We start from the raw sequence: 13,547 nt of genomic DNA on the forward strand, positions 1-13,547 counted from the left end.
TCATACCACAGAATCTACTTTCATCTTACTTTTTCATTTAGTGTTTCACATGTTGAGCTCTTCCAAGCGATCATCTTTAAATGGCTGTGTAACTGTCCATTATGTGAATGACTCACAGATTACTTAAACAGTCTTTAGGGATGAACATTTTGGTTGTTTTTAATATTTTGTGATAATGACTCATCTGACTAGTCTACTAATAAATTATCTCACTGATGGGTAGGAAATTCTAGATATGACATTCCTTAAAGTAGAAGAAATGGCCTTACAGAAACCTCATGTATAATATAAAGTTCATCATCTAATAAAAATTTATTGTGTAAGTTTTACTGTCAAACAGCTAATCTGTCCAGGAGATGCCAGATTAGTGTAACTTTTTTTTTTTTTTTACTATTTTATTGAAGTGTAACATACAGTTAGAAGAGTATGCCAGTTATAAATGTACAGGTTGATGTCTTTCACAAATCAAAAATCACACACAAGAGGAAACAGAATATTATCTGTCCCCCAAAAGCCTTCTGATACTCCAATGCTGTCATTCTTTTCTCTGTGAAGGTAATACCTACGAATTGTGATTTCTACTATATAGGGTGTTTTGCCTGGTTTTCAATTTAATATCAATGGAATCAAACTGTATGTACTCTCTTGGGACTGGTTTATTTTGCTCAACATCATATTTATAAAGATCATCATATTTCACAGTTATAATTTTGTCATTTTCTTATTTTCTTATGTGAATACACCACAATTTTTATTCATTCTATTATCAATGGACATTTTTATTCATTCTATTAAAAATGGACATTTGTACTGTTTACTCTTTATACTATTACCAATGCCAATATAAATACTGTCATTTCTGTCATTTTGTTGTTGTAAGACAGAGTTTCACTCTTGTCACCCAGGCTGCAGTGCAGTGGCTTGATCTCAGCTCACTGCAACCTCTGCCTCCCAGGTTCAAGCAGTTCTTGTGCCTCAGCCTCCTGAGGAGCTGGGATTACAGGTGACCACCATCACACCCAGCTAGTTTTTGTATTTTTAGTAGAGGTGGGGTTTCACCATGTTGGCTAGACTAGTTTTGAAAACCTGACCTTGGGTGATCCACCCATCTCGGCCTCCCAAAGTGCTGGGATTAAAGACGTGAGCCATGGTGCCCAGCCTATTTCTGTCTTTTGACATATACCCTAACAATAGAACTGCTAAGTCATAATACATAGTGCAGCTTTAGCAGATACTGTGAAATAGTGGGCCAAAGTAGTTGCACAAATGTGCACAACCATAATGAGTAAATAAGCAGTATATGAGAGTTCAAGTTCTTCATTCTCAGTAACAATTGGTTCCTGCCATCTTTTAGTGTTATCTATTGTGGTGCGTGTATATGGAATCGCAGAGTCATTTTAAATTGTATTTCCCAGATGACTGACAAGGGTGAATCCCTTTTCTTTATTAGTAATTTGGGTATCTTCTTTTGTGAAGTGCCTGTTTAAGTCTTTTGCCCATCTTTTAGAAATTAGGTTGCCTATTATTTTGTTGATTTATAGGAGCTATTTATATATTCAGTATAGAATATATAATACACATATCAATTTTAATAACACGTATCAATTATGTATTGGATAAGCATATTTAAGATGTTAAATACAGTGTTTGGATATATTATTGGTTATGTGTATTCAAAATATTCTTTTGCAGTATGCAACTTGCTTTCTGATACTGTTAATGCATAGATGTTCTTACATTTTAAAGTAGTCTAAATATCAGTCTTTTTCTTTGCTAACATCTTGTTTAAGAAATCTTCAAGTCACATGTGGTGGCTCACGTCTGTAATCCCAGCACTTTGGGAGGCTGAGGTGAGTGGATCACGAGGTCAGGAGTTTGAGTCCAGTCTGGCCAACATGGTGAAACCCTGACTCTACTAAAAATACAAAAATTAGCTAGGCGTGGTAGCACATGCCTGTAGCCCCAGCTATTTGGGAGGCTCAGGCAGGAGAATTGCTTGAACCTGGGAGGCAGAGGTTGCAGTGAGCCGAGATCACGGCACTGCACTTCACTGGCAATATAATGAGACTCCCTCTAAAAAAAAAAAAAAAAACATTTCAGCTATTCCAAGGTCATGATGATATTCTCCTGTTACTTGTCAGAATCTTTAAATTAACTGAATTATGCATATTCATCACTCTTAATTCATACCTTATGTTTTCCAAAGTTGGTCATGAGGGATCGTCCATGCGATTTCTTTCCACTTTCCTTTACATCTGGACTCTGAGTAAACAAAAGTATAATGTAACTATTTATCTTCCTTGCTTTTGTCTTTTTCCTTAGTTCTGGTGGAATGGCAAGGGGCCCCTCTCTTCTCTTCTGTTTGCCTCCAGGTGGGAAACAAGCAGACTCCACTCATTTCCTCCTGCTCCGCATTCCACTACCACCAAGGTGGCTCTGCCGGCCTTGGAAGGGGAAATATTGGCATGGAGAGGTGGATGCCAGCCAGGACGCAGCAGCTGCCTGTACCTTCCCAAAGCTGAGGTCAAGGGCTCTCAGCAGTGTGCAGGTGTGCTGGCCCTCATGGCGCCTGTTTACCAGGCTCTCTACAGCACAGTATGCGATCTTTTAAATGTTCTGAGTGGGGTTAAGTCATTTTCAGTTAAGTGAAGACTCAGTTTTGGAAAATGATCAAAAGTCATTAGCAGCCAATTATGTTGAATAAAGAAAGTGGATCACATTGACTAAACAGTGCTATGTGGAATTTTAAAACATTATAAATAAATAAAATCCAAGGATATCTATGAGATAATAAGATTGTTTTTATTTGTTTAAAGTAAACCAAACAAAGCTTATCTCTTTGTTGAAATAATTCCTTCTGTCATGGGCACTGGAAAGAGGTATTGTAGCCTCTGAATTTTTCCTCTCATGGGTTAATTTTCCAGTTAGAGATACTGAGCCAACTCTCTTTCTTGGAGCCTATGTCTCATTAGGGAACAGAAAGGCCACCTACTAAGGGGGTTTATGCCCTTATTCATTTGTCATCCCTAAAAATATGTTAGGTATTGATTACTCACGACTTGGTATCAAGGAGAGACCAGTAGGCCCCACCTGACCAGGACTCCAGCTAAATAGAGAAAAAACAGAGGTAACCACATAAATGGAATAAATGTGGGTGAGCAAAAACACTTACGACCAAAGGGCTGGGCAGGGCATCTGTATATGCCCATAGATGCTAATCAAAGATGCAAGTAGGGGTAGGAAGAGGTTGGGTGGTGTCTAAGAATTGGTTGGCGAAACAGCAGTTCAAAAAATGCTGGAGGATTAATGGTGAGGGGTTTTTACAAGGTGATTAATGTTAGGTAACTGTTGACTGGTTCATGTATGTTTATTGTTTTTGGAATCTATTAATGTGGATTCGTTAACTGTTCAAAAACTGTGGAATCAAGAAGGTAGCTGGATGTGGTCACAGATGTAGCACTGCTCTCCAAGTTAGAAGACCCAGTTCTGCCACCAAGTAACTACATGTCCTTTAGCAAGCTTCTTCTATTGGTCTGTTTTTTAAAAACTGTGAAATGGACCAATTAATCTGTGAGTTCCTTTCTATTTTTAGTAACCCATCTATTGGTAGGGAGACCATGCCATTAATTGTCCAAAACAGAACCTTTTAAGAATAAAATGAGACACTTTTAATAATTATGCTGGGACAACAGGCACAAAGCACGGCTGTCACAGGCAAATTGAGGTAAATGTCACCCTATTTAGTAGGCACCTACTATACCCTAAGAATAATGCTAATTGCATTACAAATATTTTCATTTACTATGCATAACCAACCCTGGAAATAAGCATGATTAAAATCCCAATTTTACAAAAAAGAAAAACAGAAATACAGTGAAGTTAGATTATATGGCCAAAGTTACAAAGCTTATTGGTGATAAAACAGGATTCTGTCTAACTGCAAGTCTTCTCTCTGGCTTCCTTTCACTTCCCCAACATTTTCTGCCCATTCTCACTCTCTTTATGTAGGAAACAGATATCTACAAATACCTATCTCCAACTTTGACCTCTCCTTGGAACATCAGCACATCTTTCACTGAATTAATAAAACATTGTCCTAGGAACTTGGTAGGTACATAAGGGGAAGAGCAAACAGGAGATATGCACTCTGTACTTACTGGGCTTGCAGTCTAATAGTAGAGACAATCAATCACAACACACTGTCACAAGACTATAATGGGGAGAGCTTAGGGCACTGTGGGATGGCAGAGGGAGACTATCTACGTGGACTTGAGAATTAATAACTTCCACGGGGACATGATATAAAAGCTGAAGCCTAAAGGTGAGTAGAAGTTATCTACGTGAAATAGGGAAGGGGAAGTGTATTATGGCCAAGGAAAAAAGCCAACACGAAAGCCATGTGGTAAGAGCATGGTATAAGAAATGAAGAAAGTGGAGGCGTGCATGTGTGGATTTATACACATGCACACTCTGTGTCTGTCACTACTAGGAGTCAGAACAGGAAGAAAGGAACTTATGGGCTATTATCTCTGAATCTGAGCATTATCCTCCAAACTACGAGAAGCCTTGAGATGTTGAGGAGCCAGGAGAGTGTTAGAAACAGAATGACATGACCAGATGTACATTTCCGAACTATCACCATGGCAGTGGTGTGAATGAGACATTAAAGGGAGTGGGGCAGGGCAGCTGAGAGCTGGAAAAGCCCACTTAGGAACTTGTTAAGGTTATCCTGGCAGCAGCAGTTCAGATGTAACAAAAGAAGAAGATTCAAGAACTCTCAAGAACTGTTTTTCTTGACTACTAAGTTCTTCCAGCCTGAAGGCGAATTTCATTTTTACTTTTCTTCAGCGCTCCACAGGAAAAAGACAGCACAAGTAGAAACCAATCCTGCACTGCTGACTGACGGTCCAGAAAAGTAGAAACTGGAGTGGCGTGTGCCCAGAGCCACACTCAGCACATTGTCAGCTTTGGATTTAAACCGACATACGTATTTGGCACAGATGGACTCGCCTCAAAAGTAACTTGCCTTTGCTTGCCCAGTGAACCAAAATCGTATTTTAAAAACATAGCAGTGTTTTAAAAAAAACCTCAAAAATAAGTTAAATGAAGATGATTTTTGTTACACTATCTCTCTAAAATTTTTGGTTCTCTTACCATTTTACCTGATGTCATTAGAATCTCTTCAATGAATAGCAAAAGAGAGAGGGGTTTAATTTGTTTCTTCCAAAATATCCAAGCCTTATGGTTGTGTTTCCAATTAGCATAATCTAGGATGGAGCAAAGACTTCTCCAAATGCATAAGGGAAGTGACTGGCCCAGATAAGCCAATGAGAGTTCACTAAGGACAAGAAGCAGAATCAAGACGGGCTAAATAAATGTGATCTTACAGGCACTTGTGGTGTTGAAAATAAATAGCTGGAAGCAAGGAGGGTAAGAAGATTATTACTATTTATAGAAATTATTAAGAAAATCCAGAATTATACGGTTAACTATAAGGGCAATAATGCTGTCATTGACCTTTTAGTTGTTGCCCCAGTATCCCATCTGCCCCTTTAACTCGCAGCTTGAGAGGAACTGACCTTGACAAGAGCTTCAGAAGTAAGTTCTCACTGGAATTAGCAAGCCAGTATTATCCCATACTCTGGCCAAGTACTGTTTCAGGAAGGACACCTGCCCACGGCCACTGTGATTAGCTTAGGGGTAGGCACATGAACTAGGTTAACAAAACTCTCATTTGTTAGTTGGGGCAAATATATTGTCTGAATCTCTCTGGATATGGACCAAAAAACAGGTAGTTCATGGGCCTGCTGGCAGTCATCTCACAACCATCATGGACAGGAGAACCAGACTTGAGATGACACTAATGGCATGATAGGTAGAGAAAAAAGATAGGTCTATGATGACACCACTGGGCTTCTGGATTAAATCCACCCCAAAGGCCAATCTGCAAATAAATTTTGCCACTTACCAAACTCAACATCTTCCTAATCATTGAAGCCATTTTGAATTAGGATTTCTATGTTTACAAACTAAACGGACCTGAGGAACAGCCCAGTAGTTGGATGACTAGCCTTGTGTAGGGTCCAGAGGGCAACTATTAATGCAAAGTGATCACTTAGGATCCAAGGGTGGTCACCCCCTTATGATCTTCCCTCTTCCTGAGGAGCCCGCAGCCTTGGAAGACAGGTGGTGGTAGCAGGGAAGGCCGACATCTAATGAATGTGGAGAGGTGGGAAGGTGAGGGACACGGTGGGCTGGAACTTCTTCCCTAACCTCAGCATGCATTGGGAAGATGAGTCCAGGAACACTGGCCTTTGTCCTAAAGGTCCAAGTGAAGCAGTATTTGAGTCATTTCTACCTCCACTCAATCCACTTTTAACTATTTCTCATATCATTTTTTGCAACAGGAGAGTTTCATTTCTCAAGTAAAATGAGGACAGAAATAAAAGAAGTTGGAGAAGCATTTCACAAACAATTAGAAACAAAGTATCATATGCTTTCTTTTTCCTGTTGAAGGATAAATATAAGAGGGAATCAGATACCTGCTTCAGGTGTGCATTTAAGCCTTCATGCGTGGCCTTCAGCAGGGCCCTCACTGTGAAACTATCAGGATCTTCTTTATCTCGAATTTGAGATTCTTTTAACAGTGACTCCAGTTTTTTCCTTATGAAAGATTCCACCTGATGCTCAGTAGTCCCATTATTCTGCAAAGAATTAAGTAATACAAATGATTTCCTTAAGAAACACATTGAATTAGAATAAACCCTTTGATCAAACCACAGTTGCTTCTATAATTTCATTGTCTCTCAGTTACTTGTAAGAAATTAAGCTCATTGTATCATCTCCATCTCGGTCTTCCCTCCTCCACAAATCCTATAATAATAAAGATTGCTATTTATTAAGAACTAATTCTCTGCCGGCTATTCTTCATGTGACTGCATTCAATCCTCAGGAACTTTATAAGTATTGTTTTCATTTTCATTTCAGTGATACAGAATCTGACAGAGAGAAATCAAGTAAGTTGCTCATGGCTATATAGCTAGCAAGTAACTGAATTAGTATTCAAACTCAGGACTCCAAAGCCTTTCCCACTATGCTTATGCTATTTGATGCTTTCAACAGATAAAAGGCCAGGGAAAGTTTTTAGAAACTAACTTTACTAAACCTACATAAGTAAATTTGAACAAAAATATGCTATTAATATAAAATTACTTTTTTACTGAGGGGAAAAGAATGCTATGGAAATTTCCAGAGTTAATGATTATTGTGAGATACATCTCTTTCCTATCTCCAATCCCACTGTATAGTTAGAGGGAACCTCAATAATCACCTCAGCCATGATTTGTCATTACAATTACTTTAAGATCACAACTAATTTCAAGGGGTTTTGATATTAGAGCTATGACCTGTCCAGATGATGACTCATAGATTTTGTGGTGATCACGGGATACAGATTCTCTCAGAGTCTTGCTTAGCACAGATTTTCCGCCACGTTTCTGCTTGAAACCAATGGCCCCAGCCTCCTTTCATAGCTCTTCTACTCTTCGAGTATGCCTACCTCTTCCTGTTTCCAATACCTTTCCCTAAATTCTTCAACCACTTGCTGAAGACCAATCCACCCAAAGTGAGGAAAAGGGTACTCCTTGACAAGAATAATTCCCACATTCTTCACCAAAAGTTTAAGCCTGTTCTTCCATTTGCAAATTTATTTCTAAGAGATCATTATATGTGGACTCTGCAAAATGGGTAGCTTTCTAATAATGCATTCACTTTCACAAAATCCTGTAAGAACAAAGCAATTATAAATGCCCTAAGGAAAAAATTTTTAAATCTATACCAGGATAGGTTATTGAATTTCCCTGTATCACTATTACATGCATGAATATCTTTAACATACCCAATTAATGAGGCACTCCACTCCACTGGGGACTGCCAGGTCCAGAAGGAGATGCAAAGATGAAAAAAGAGTTGGCTCATAATATCAGAAGGGAATACCCTCCTGTCATGCTAGAAAAGGCATGTCCCCAAATATCCTACCCTGGTCTATGTAGATGCCTACAAAAGCACAGACAACCAGTACAAAAGAGGTTCTGATAAGGAACATGGCATTACTGCCTGAGGGACTGAGAAGGCCTCCAAAAACAGGTAGGGATTGATTGGTGCTTTCGTTGTAATTGAGATTTCAAGAGTGATGGAAAGAAGGTCTTTCCTGCCAGCCACAGTTCTAGCAAAGGATTTACATGAATTAAGAATGTTCTGTAAATGCAAAGTACACATGAGTTTTCCTAGAGTTCATGGAGTAGGGTAGTAGCAGATAAAGTACTTTGGAGAGTGGAGGGACTTCAAAGCAAGAGGTATGGAGCTGCTAAGAGAGTCTTTGAGTGAACAAGTCCTTAGGTAGCAACTCTAGAAACAATATTAATCTGGCAGCGTGTGCTAAAAGAGGAAGTGTGTCTGCAGATGAAAAGTCAGGCCCACTGGGCCCACTGCAAGTACTAAGTGCCTAGGCTAATGTGCTGGGGGATTTAATAAAGTTGAGAGATAGTTTGGGAACAAAACTCATTTTGTATAAAACAAACATGCATTGAGCTTCTGCTGTGTCAGGTAAGAAGTATTAAAGAGGAACACCCTCCACTGTCACAGAGCCCTCAGTGTCATGAAGAAGGCCAACACATCCCTGGATAATTACACAAGCAGGAACAAGTAGAGTGACAGGTGTGAGGGGTAGCATACACACCACAGGAGGCAAACCTTGTCCAACCTTCAGGAATTGAAAGACATTTCCAGGAGTAGAAGACACCTGAGTCAAGCCTTAAAAGATGAGTATATTAGTGTTCTGTGTCCAGGTGCCATGGCTCATGTCTATAATCCCAGCACTTTGAGAGGCCAAACTGGGAGGATCACTTGAGCCGAGGAGTTTGAGATCAGCTTGGGCAACATAGTGAGACTCCGTCTCTACAAAAATTTAAAAAATTAGTCAGGCATGGTGGCATGCACCTGTAGTCCTAGCTACTTGGGAGGCTGAGGTGGAAGGATCCGTTGAGCTCAGGAACTTGAGGCTGCAGTGAGCTATGATCATGCCACTTCACTCCAGTCTGGGCCACAGAGTGAAACCCTATCTCTACAAAATAATAATAAAATAAAGTTTCTTGTGACCATTATAACAACAAATTGTTACAAACTTGATATCTTAAAACGATAGAAATGTACCTATTTTCTCCCAGGTCTGAAGGGCAAAAGTATGAAATCTAGGTGTTGGCAGGGCTATACTCCCTCTGAAAGCTCTAGAGGAGGATCCTGCCTTGCCTCTTCCAGCTTATGACAGCTGCATATATTCCTTGGCTTGTGGCAGCATCACTCCAATTTCTGCCTCTGTCATTACATGGTCTTCTTGTACATGTCTCACCCATTTGTTTGTGTCTTCTCTTTTTTTTTTTTTTTAACTTTAGGTGCATACTATATCTGGCATTTCTCCCCATGTTATCCCTCCCCACCCTCCCCACTCTCCTCACCCCCCATTGTCTCTCCCCTACCCCCCCAACTGCCCCCAGTGTGTGATGCTCCTCTCCCTGAGTCCACCTGTTCTCACTGTTCCACGCCCACCTATGAGTGAGAACATGTGGTGTTTGGCTTTCTGTTCTTGTGTCAGTTTGCTGAGAATGATGGTTTACAGATGTCTTCTCTTCTTATGAGGACATTTTTTATTGGATTTAGGCCCACATGGTTATCCCAGGATTATATTATCGTGAGAGCCTTAACTTAATTACATCTGCAAAGACCCTTTTTCCAAGTAAAGTCATATACACAGGTACCAGGGATTAAGACTTGAACTTATATTTCAGTGGCCATGAATCAACCCACTGCAATGAATAAGAGCTGATCATCTGGCAAAGGGTAGAGGGACAGCATTTCAATGTGAGGAAAAGCGTGGAGAAAACAAAAAGTATCACAAGAACCAGTGATCATATGAGCAAGGAGAAAAGAGCCACAAGTAAATACAGAAAAAGCAACTAAGATTGTACACAATAATCCCTGCATATGCATGGGAGATACATCAAAAAAATCCCCATTGGATGCGAAAAAACATGGATAGTCCTGACCCCTATGTATGCTGTTTTTTCCTACATAGTAACGGGTGGATACACTGGACAAAGGGATGATTCACATGCCAGGTGGGGTGTAATAGAGAGTGCAAGATCTCATCACACTTCTCAGAATGGTGCATAATTCACAACTTACAAATTGTTTATTTATAGAATTTTTCATTCAATATTTTGGGCCACAATTGACTGCAGGAAGCAAACCCACAAATAAGGGGGACGCTGCATTGTGCTAAGGGTCCCAAAGCACTGTCATGTAAAGATACTTCATTTGGCCTGGCACAGGGGCTCACACCTATAATCCCAGCACTTTGGGGGGCTAAGATGGGCAGATCACGAGGTCAGGAGTTCGAGACCAGCCTGGCCAACATGGTGAAACCCCATCTCTACTAAAAATGCAAAAATTAGCAGTGGCAGGCGCCTGTAATCCCAGCTACCCAGGAGGCTGAGGCACGAGAATTGCTTGAACCCGGGAGGCAGAGGTTGCAGTGAGCAGAGACCTTACCATTGCACTCCAGCCTAGGTGACAGAGCAAGACTCTGTCTCTTAAAAAAAAAAAAAAAAAAAAAAAAAAAGATACTTCATTTGAGCTACTGAACCCCATTTAAGGCACTCAAGTTAGCCAATTCTTTCTCATAATGACACAGGCAGAAAGGTTCAGCCACTCAACCAACACACATGCCTATGAAAATGGCTGAACAGCAGCTGGAACTCCTAAGACTTCCCATTCAAGATTGTGTCTATTTTTCCATACAATGCAGCAGCTATCCCTCTTACATTGTTACAGAAAAAAGAGAAATTCTTTAATCAAAGTAATCATGCTCAGGCTCACATTTTAAACTACCATTATTTCTATCATGAAACCAAGGAAATACATCATCACAATTCCTTTGGGGAAACAATTTCACTTCAGGTCAAGAGCAAATCCTTCTTGGATTTCTTTTCTTAAGAACTCCACATCTCTAATTCTTAATGCATTTTTATCAAGACCCAGAGCTCAGTAGGGTGTGTATTTGTTAAGAGGACAAAAAAAAAAAAAAAAAAAAAAAAAAACATGTAAAAGCACCTAGGGTGCCCAGTGTCACACAGAATGCTCTGAATGAGCATCCATTTCCTTCCTTCACTTAGGGCCTCACAAACAGGCAGAGACAGTAAGGAGATGATCATACTTGGCCATGACACCAAGTCACTTTCACTGTCAGCAAGGCAAGGCTCAAAATACAAAGCCATAGCTGACCCAGAGCTCGTAAAATAATGAAAGCTTAACACAAAGGCTATAATTATTCACTTCACATCCTCCAAATACTGGGAGCTCCTAAAGGAATGATATCTGTGCCTGTTGATCTTTTTCTTCTCTGTGATTTACAGCACAAGAAAACTGGCAGCTGTGAAGAACAAACAGATATGTAGCTAAGCTTTCATTAATATATTATAATTTGGCCCTGGAATCCAAAAGCACTACTGAAAGGAAGCTGAGACAGACACTTGACCTGGAGACCTATCAGGCACCGTGCAGTTGCAGCAGGGACCACAGCTGAAAGCCATATGTATCTCGCTCTTTTGTTCTCTGGGCCAGTGGATGAGGAAGGACACTGTAGCTGGGGGTCAGAGGATAGCAGTCATTTCATATGGTGGGTAGTTTCTACCAGAGAAGTAATCAGGGTTCCCAATTCCCTTTTCTGAGAGATAAATCTGATCTAGTAATCTCTCTACCACAAGTACTTTAAACACATTCTCATTTTGTCTCCAGCATTAAACTAAATCATGGCTTACTACACAGAAGGATGCCCCAAACCATGACCATCATTCCAGGCTGGAAAGATACAGGAAAGGGGAGACATTGGGTGCTGCTCCTTCAGAGAGAACTTCCAAACTGTGGTGCTCTACCTGCACCACACATTGCAATCACCAGTGGAGTGCTCAGAAATCCCAGGCCATGCCCCAGACCCATATATCAGAATCTCTGGGCCAAGACCCGGACACTGGGGTTTTTAAAAGCTACCCATCATCCAATGTGTGGCCCAAGTTGAGGACTTCTGCTTAAAAAAAGAAAAAAAAAGAAAAAAACTCAAAACTAACAAGTATTTCAACATCTCCCTCAATTTTTTTTTTCCTTTGGCTAAAGTCCAAAGATGGGAAGAATGATATATTGTGGCCTTTTCTGAGTGCCTTACAACTTTCCAAGCTCATTACCTGAAGGTCTTGGCTGAAGAACAGCTGCTTCTCAGCCATTTGAATCTGTGTGTTTATTCCTGTCCTCTACTGTCTCCTGCCTACTCCTTTAGCTCACTTAACAACATATTCTTCTGTTCAAGGACCCATCATAAACTATGTCTTAGAAACAACTAGAACCTTCCAGGGAGATTTCAAGTCACCTTTTTTATTCCCTACCCCTTGTTGCCAGGATGTACCAGCATGTCCAGCACGTGGGCTTTTTGACTCAATAAATGCCCTCAGTAGCAAGACCTTACCACCTCAAGAGGTAACTCATTCCGTCTTTGAGTGCTGATATCTTTTAAACCAAGATTCAAAATCCTTCTTAAGACAGCTCAAAGCACAAAATGAATGACTTAGGAAAAAAGATGAAAGAGGAAAATGATTAAAATGATTAGTGAAAGATACACAAAAACTGCTACATGTCACTGCACTAGGACTCCTTTAGAACTTGCTGGAAGGCTTGGTGTTTATAAGATGAGCTTTATGTAGGAGAAAAAGAGCTAATGTGTATGACTGAGAAGCTGGCTAAACAGGTTTAGAGAGCACAAGAAAAAAGATATTATGTAACTCAGCAGAAGCAGAAAAAAATTAGTGAAGTTGAAATACGGAAGTGGAAAGTGTGTAGAGCACACTGACACTGGAAGACCCATAAAGATGAATAATGGTGTCTGTACCTCACAGAATCAATAGAATTAATTCTGTTAGATTACTACTCTGTGGTTGAAAGGAAGTTGTCCTCTGTGTCTCTGAGTTGTATGATTCTTGGGTCACTGAACACACTGTCTTTACCTTGTGGCTTATCCATTATGAGCTAGATTTTCTCTATGGCTGGAGCCACAAAATAACATGTGGTAGAAGCTTAAAAAGTTTAGTTAATTCAACAACAGAAGCATTTATTACATAAGCAAAAAACTTACAGTATGTCTTAAACTGTTTGCTAAAAGTAACAGGAGTCTTGTCCTCAAATCCCACTTCTGACCTTTGTGTTTGGGGTTCCTTCTGCCTGGAACATTTCTCCTCAGGTATCAGTGTGGCTAACTCTTCATTTCTTTTAGCTCTTTGTTCAAATGCATCTTACCTGTGAGGCCTTTCCTGGACATTCCATCTGCAACTTCAACAGATCCCTCACATACATATGCATAAGTGTGCACACACGCACACAGACGCACACACCCTTTTTTCCTTTAGCACTGATCACTGTCCAGCACACCACATATTTTACTTATGTGT

The 13,547-nt window shown here is 40.1% G+C and overlaps 1 protein-coding gene across 10 annotated transcripts in view; it reads right to left on the reverse strand.

Annotated features, from left to right (window-relative positions):
• PLCH1 (phospholipase C eta 1) overlaps nt 1-13,547 on the reverse strand; it is a 255,169-nt gene that overhangs the window by 23,850 nt on the left and 217,772 nt on the right. For all 10 annotated transcript variants that reach the window (XM_074405538.1, XM_074405537.1, XM_074405534.1 and 7 more), the window contains 2 exons: nt 6,543-6,704; nt 2,191-2,262 (listed from right to left, as the gene is read on the reverse strand). In XM_074405538.1, the coding sequence (XP_074261639.1) occupies nt 2,191-2,262; nt 6,543-6,704 (234 nt within the window). The remainder of the gene's footprint in view (nt 1-2,190; nt 2,263-6,542; nt 6,705-13,547) is intronic.

The sequence above is a fragment of the Saimiri boliviensis genome, chromosome 9 (assembly GCF_048565385.1).
Source record: "Saimiri boliviensis isolate mSaiBol1 chromosome 9, mSaiBol1.pri, whole genome shotgun sequence".
NCBI lineage: Eukaryota > Metazoa > Chordata > Mammalia > Primates > Cebidae > Saimiri > Saimiri boliviensis.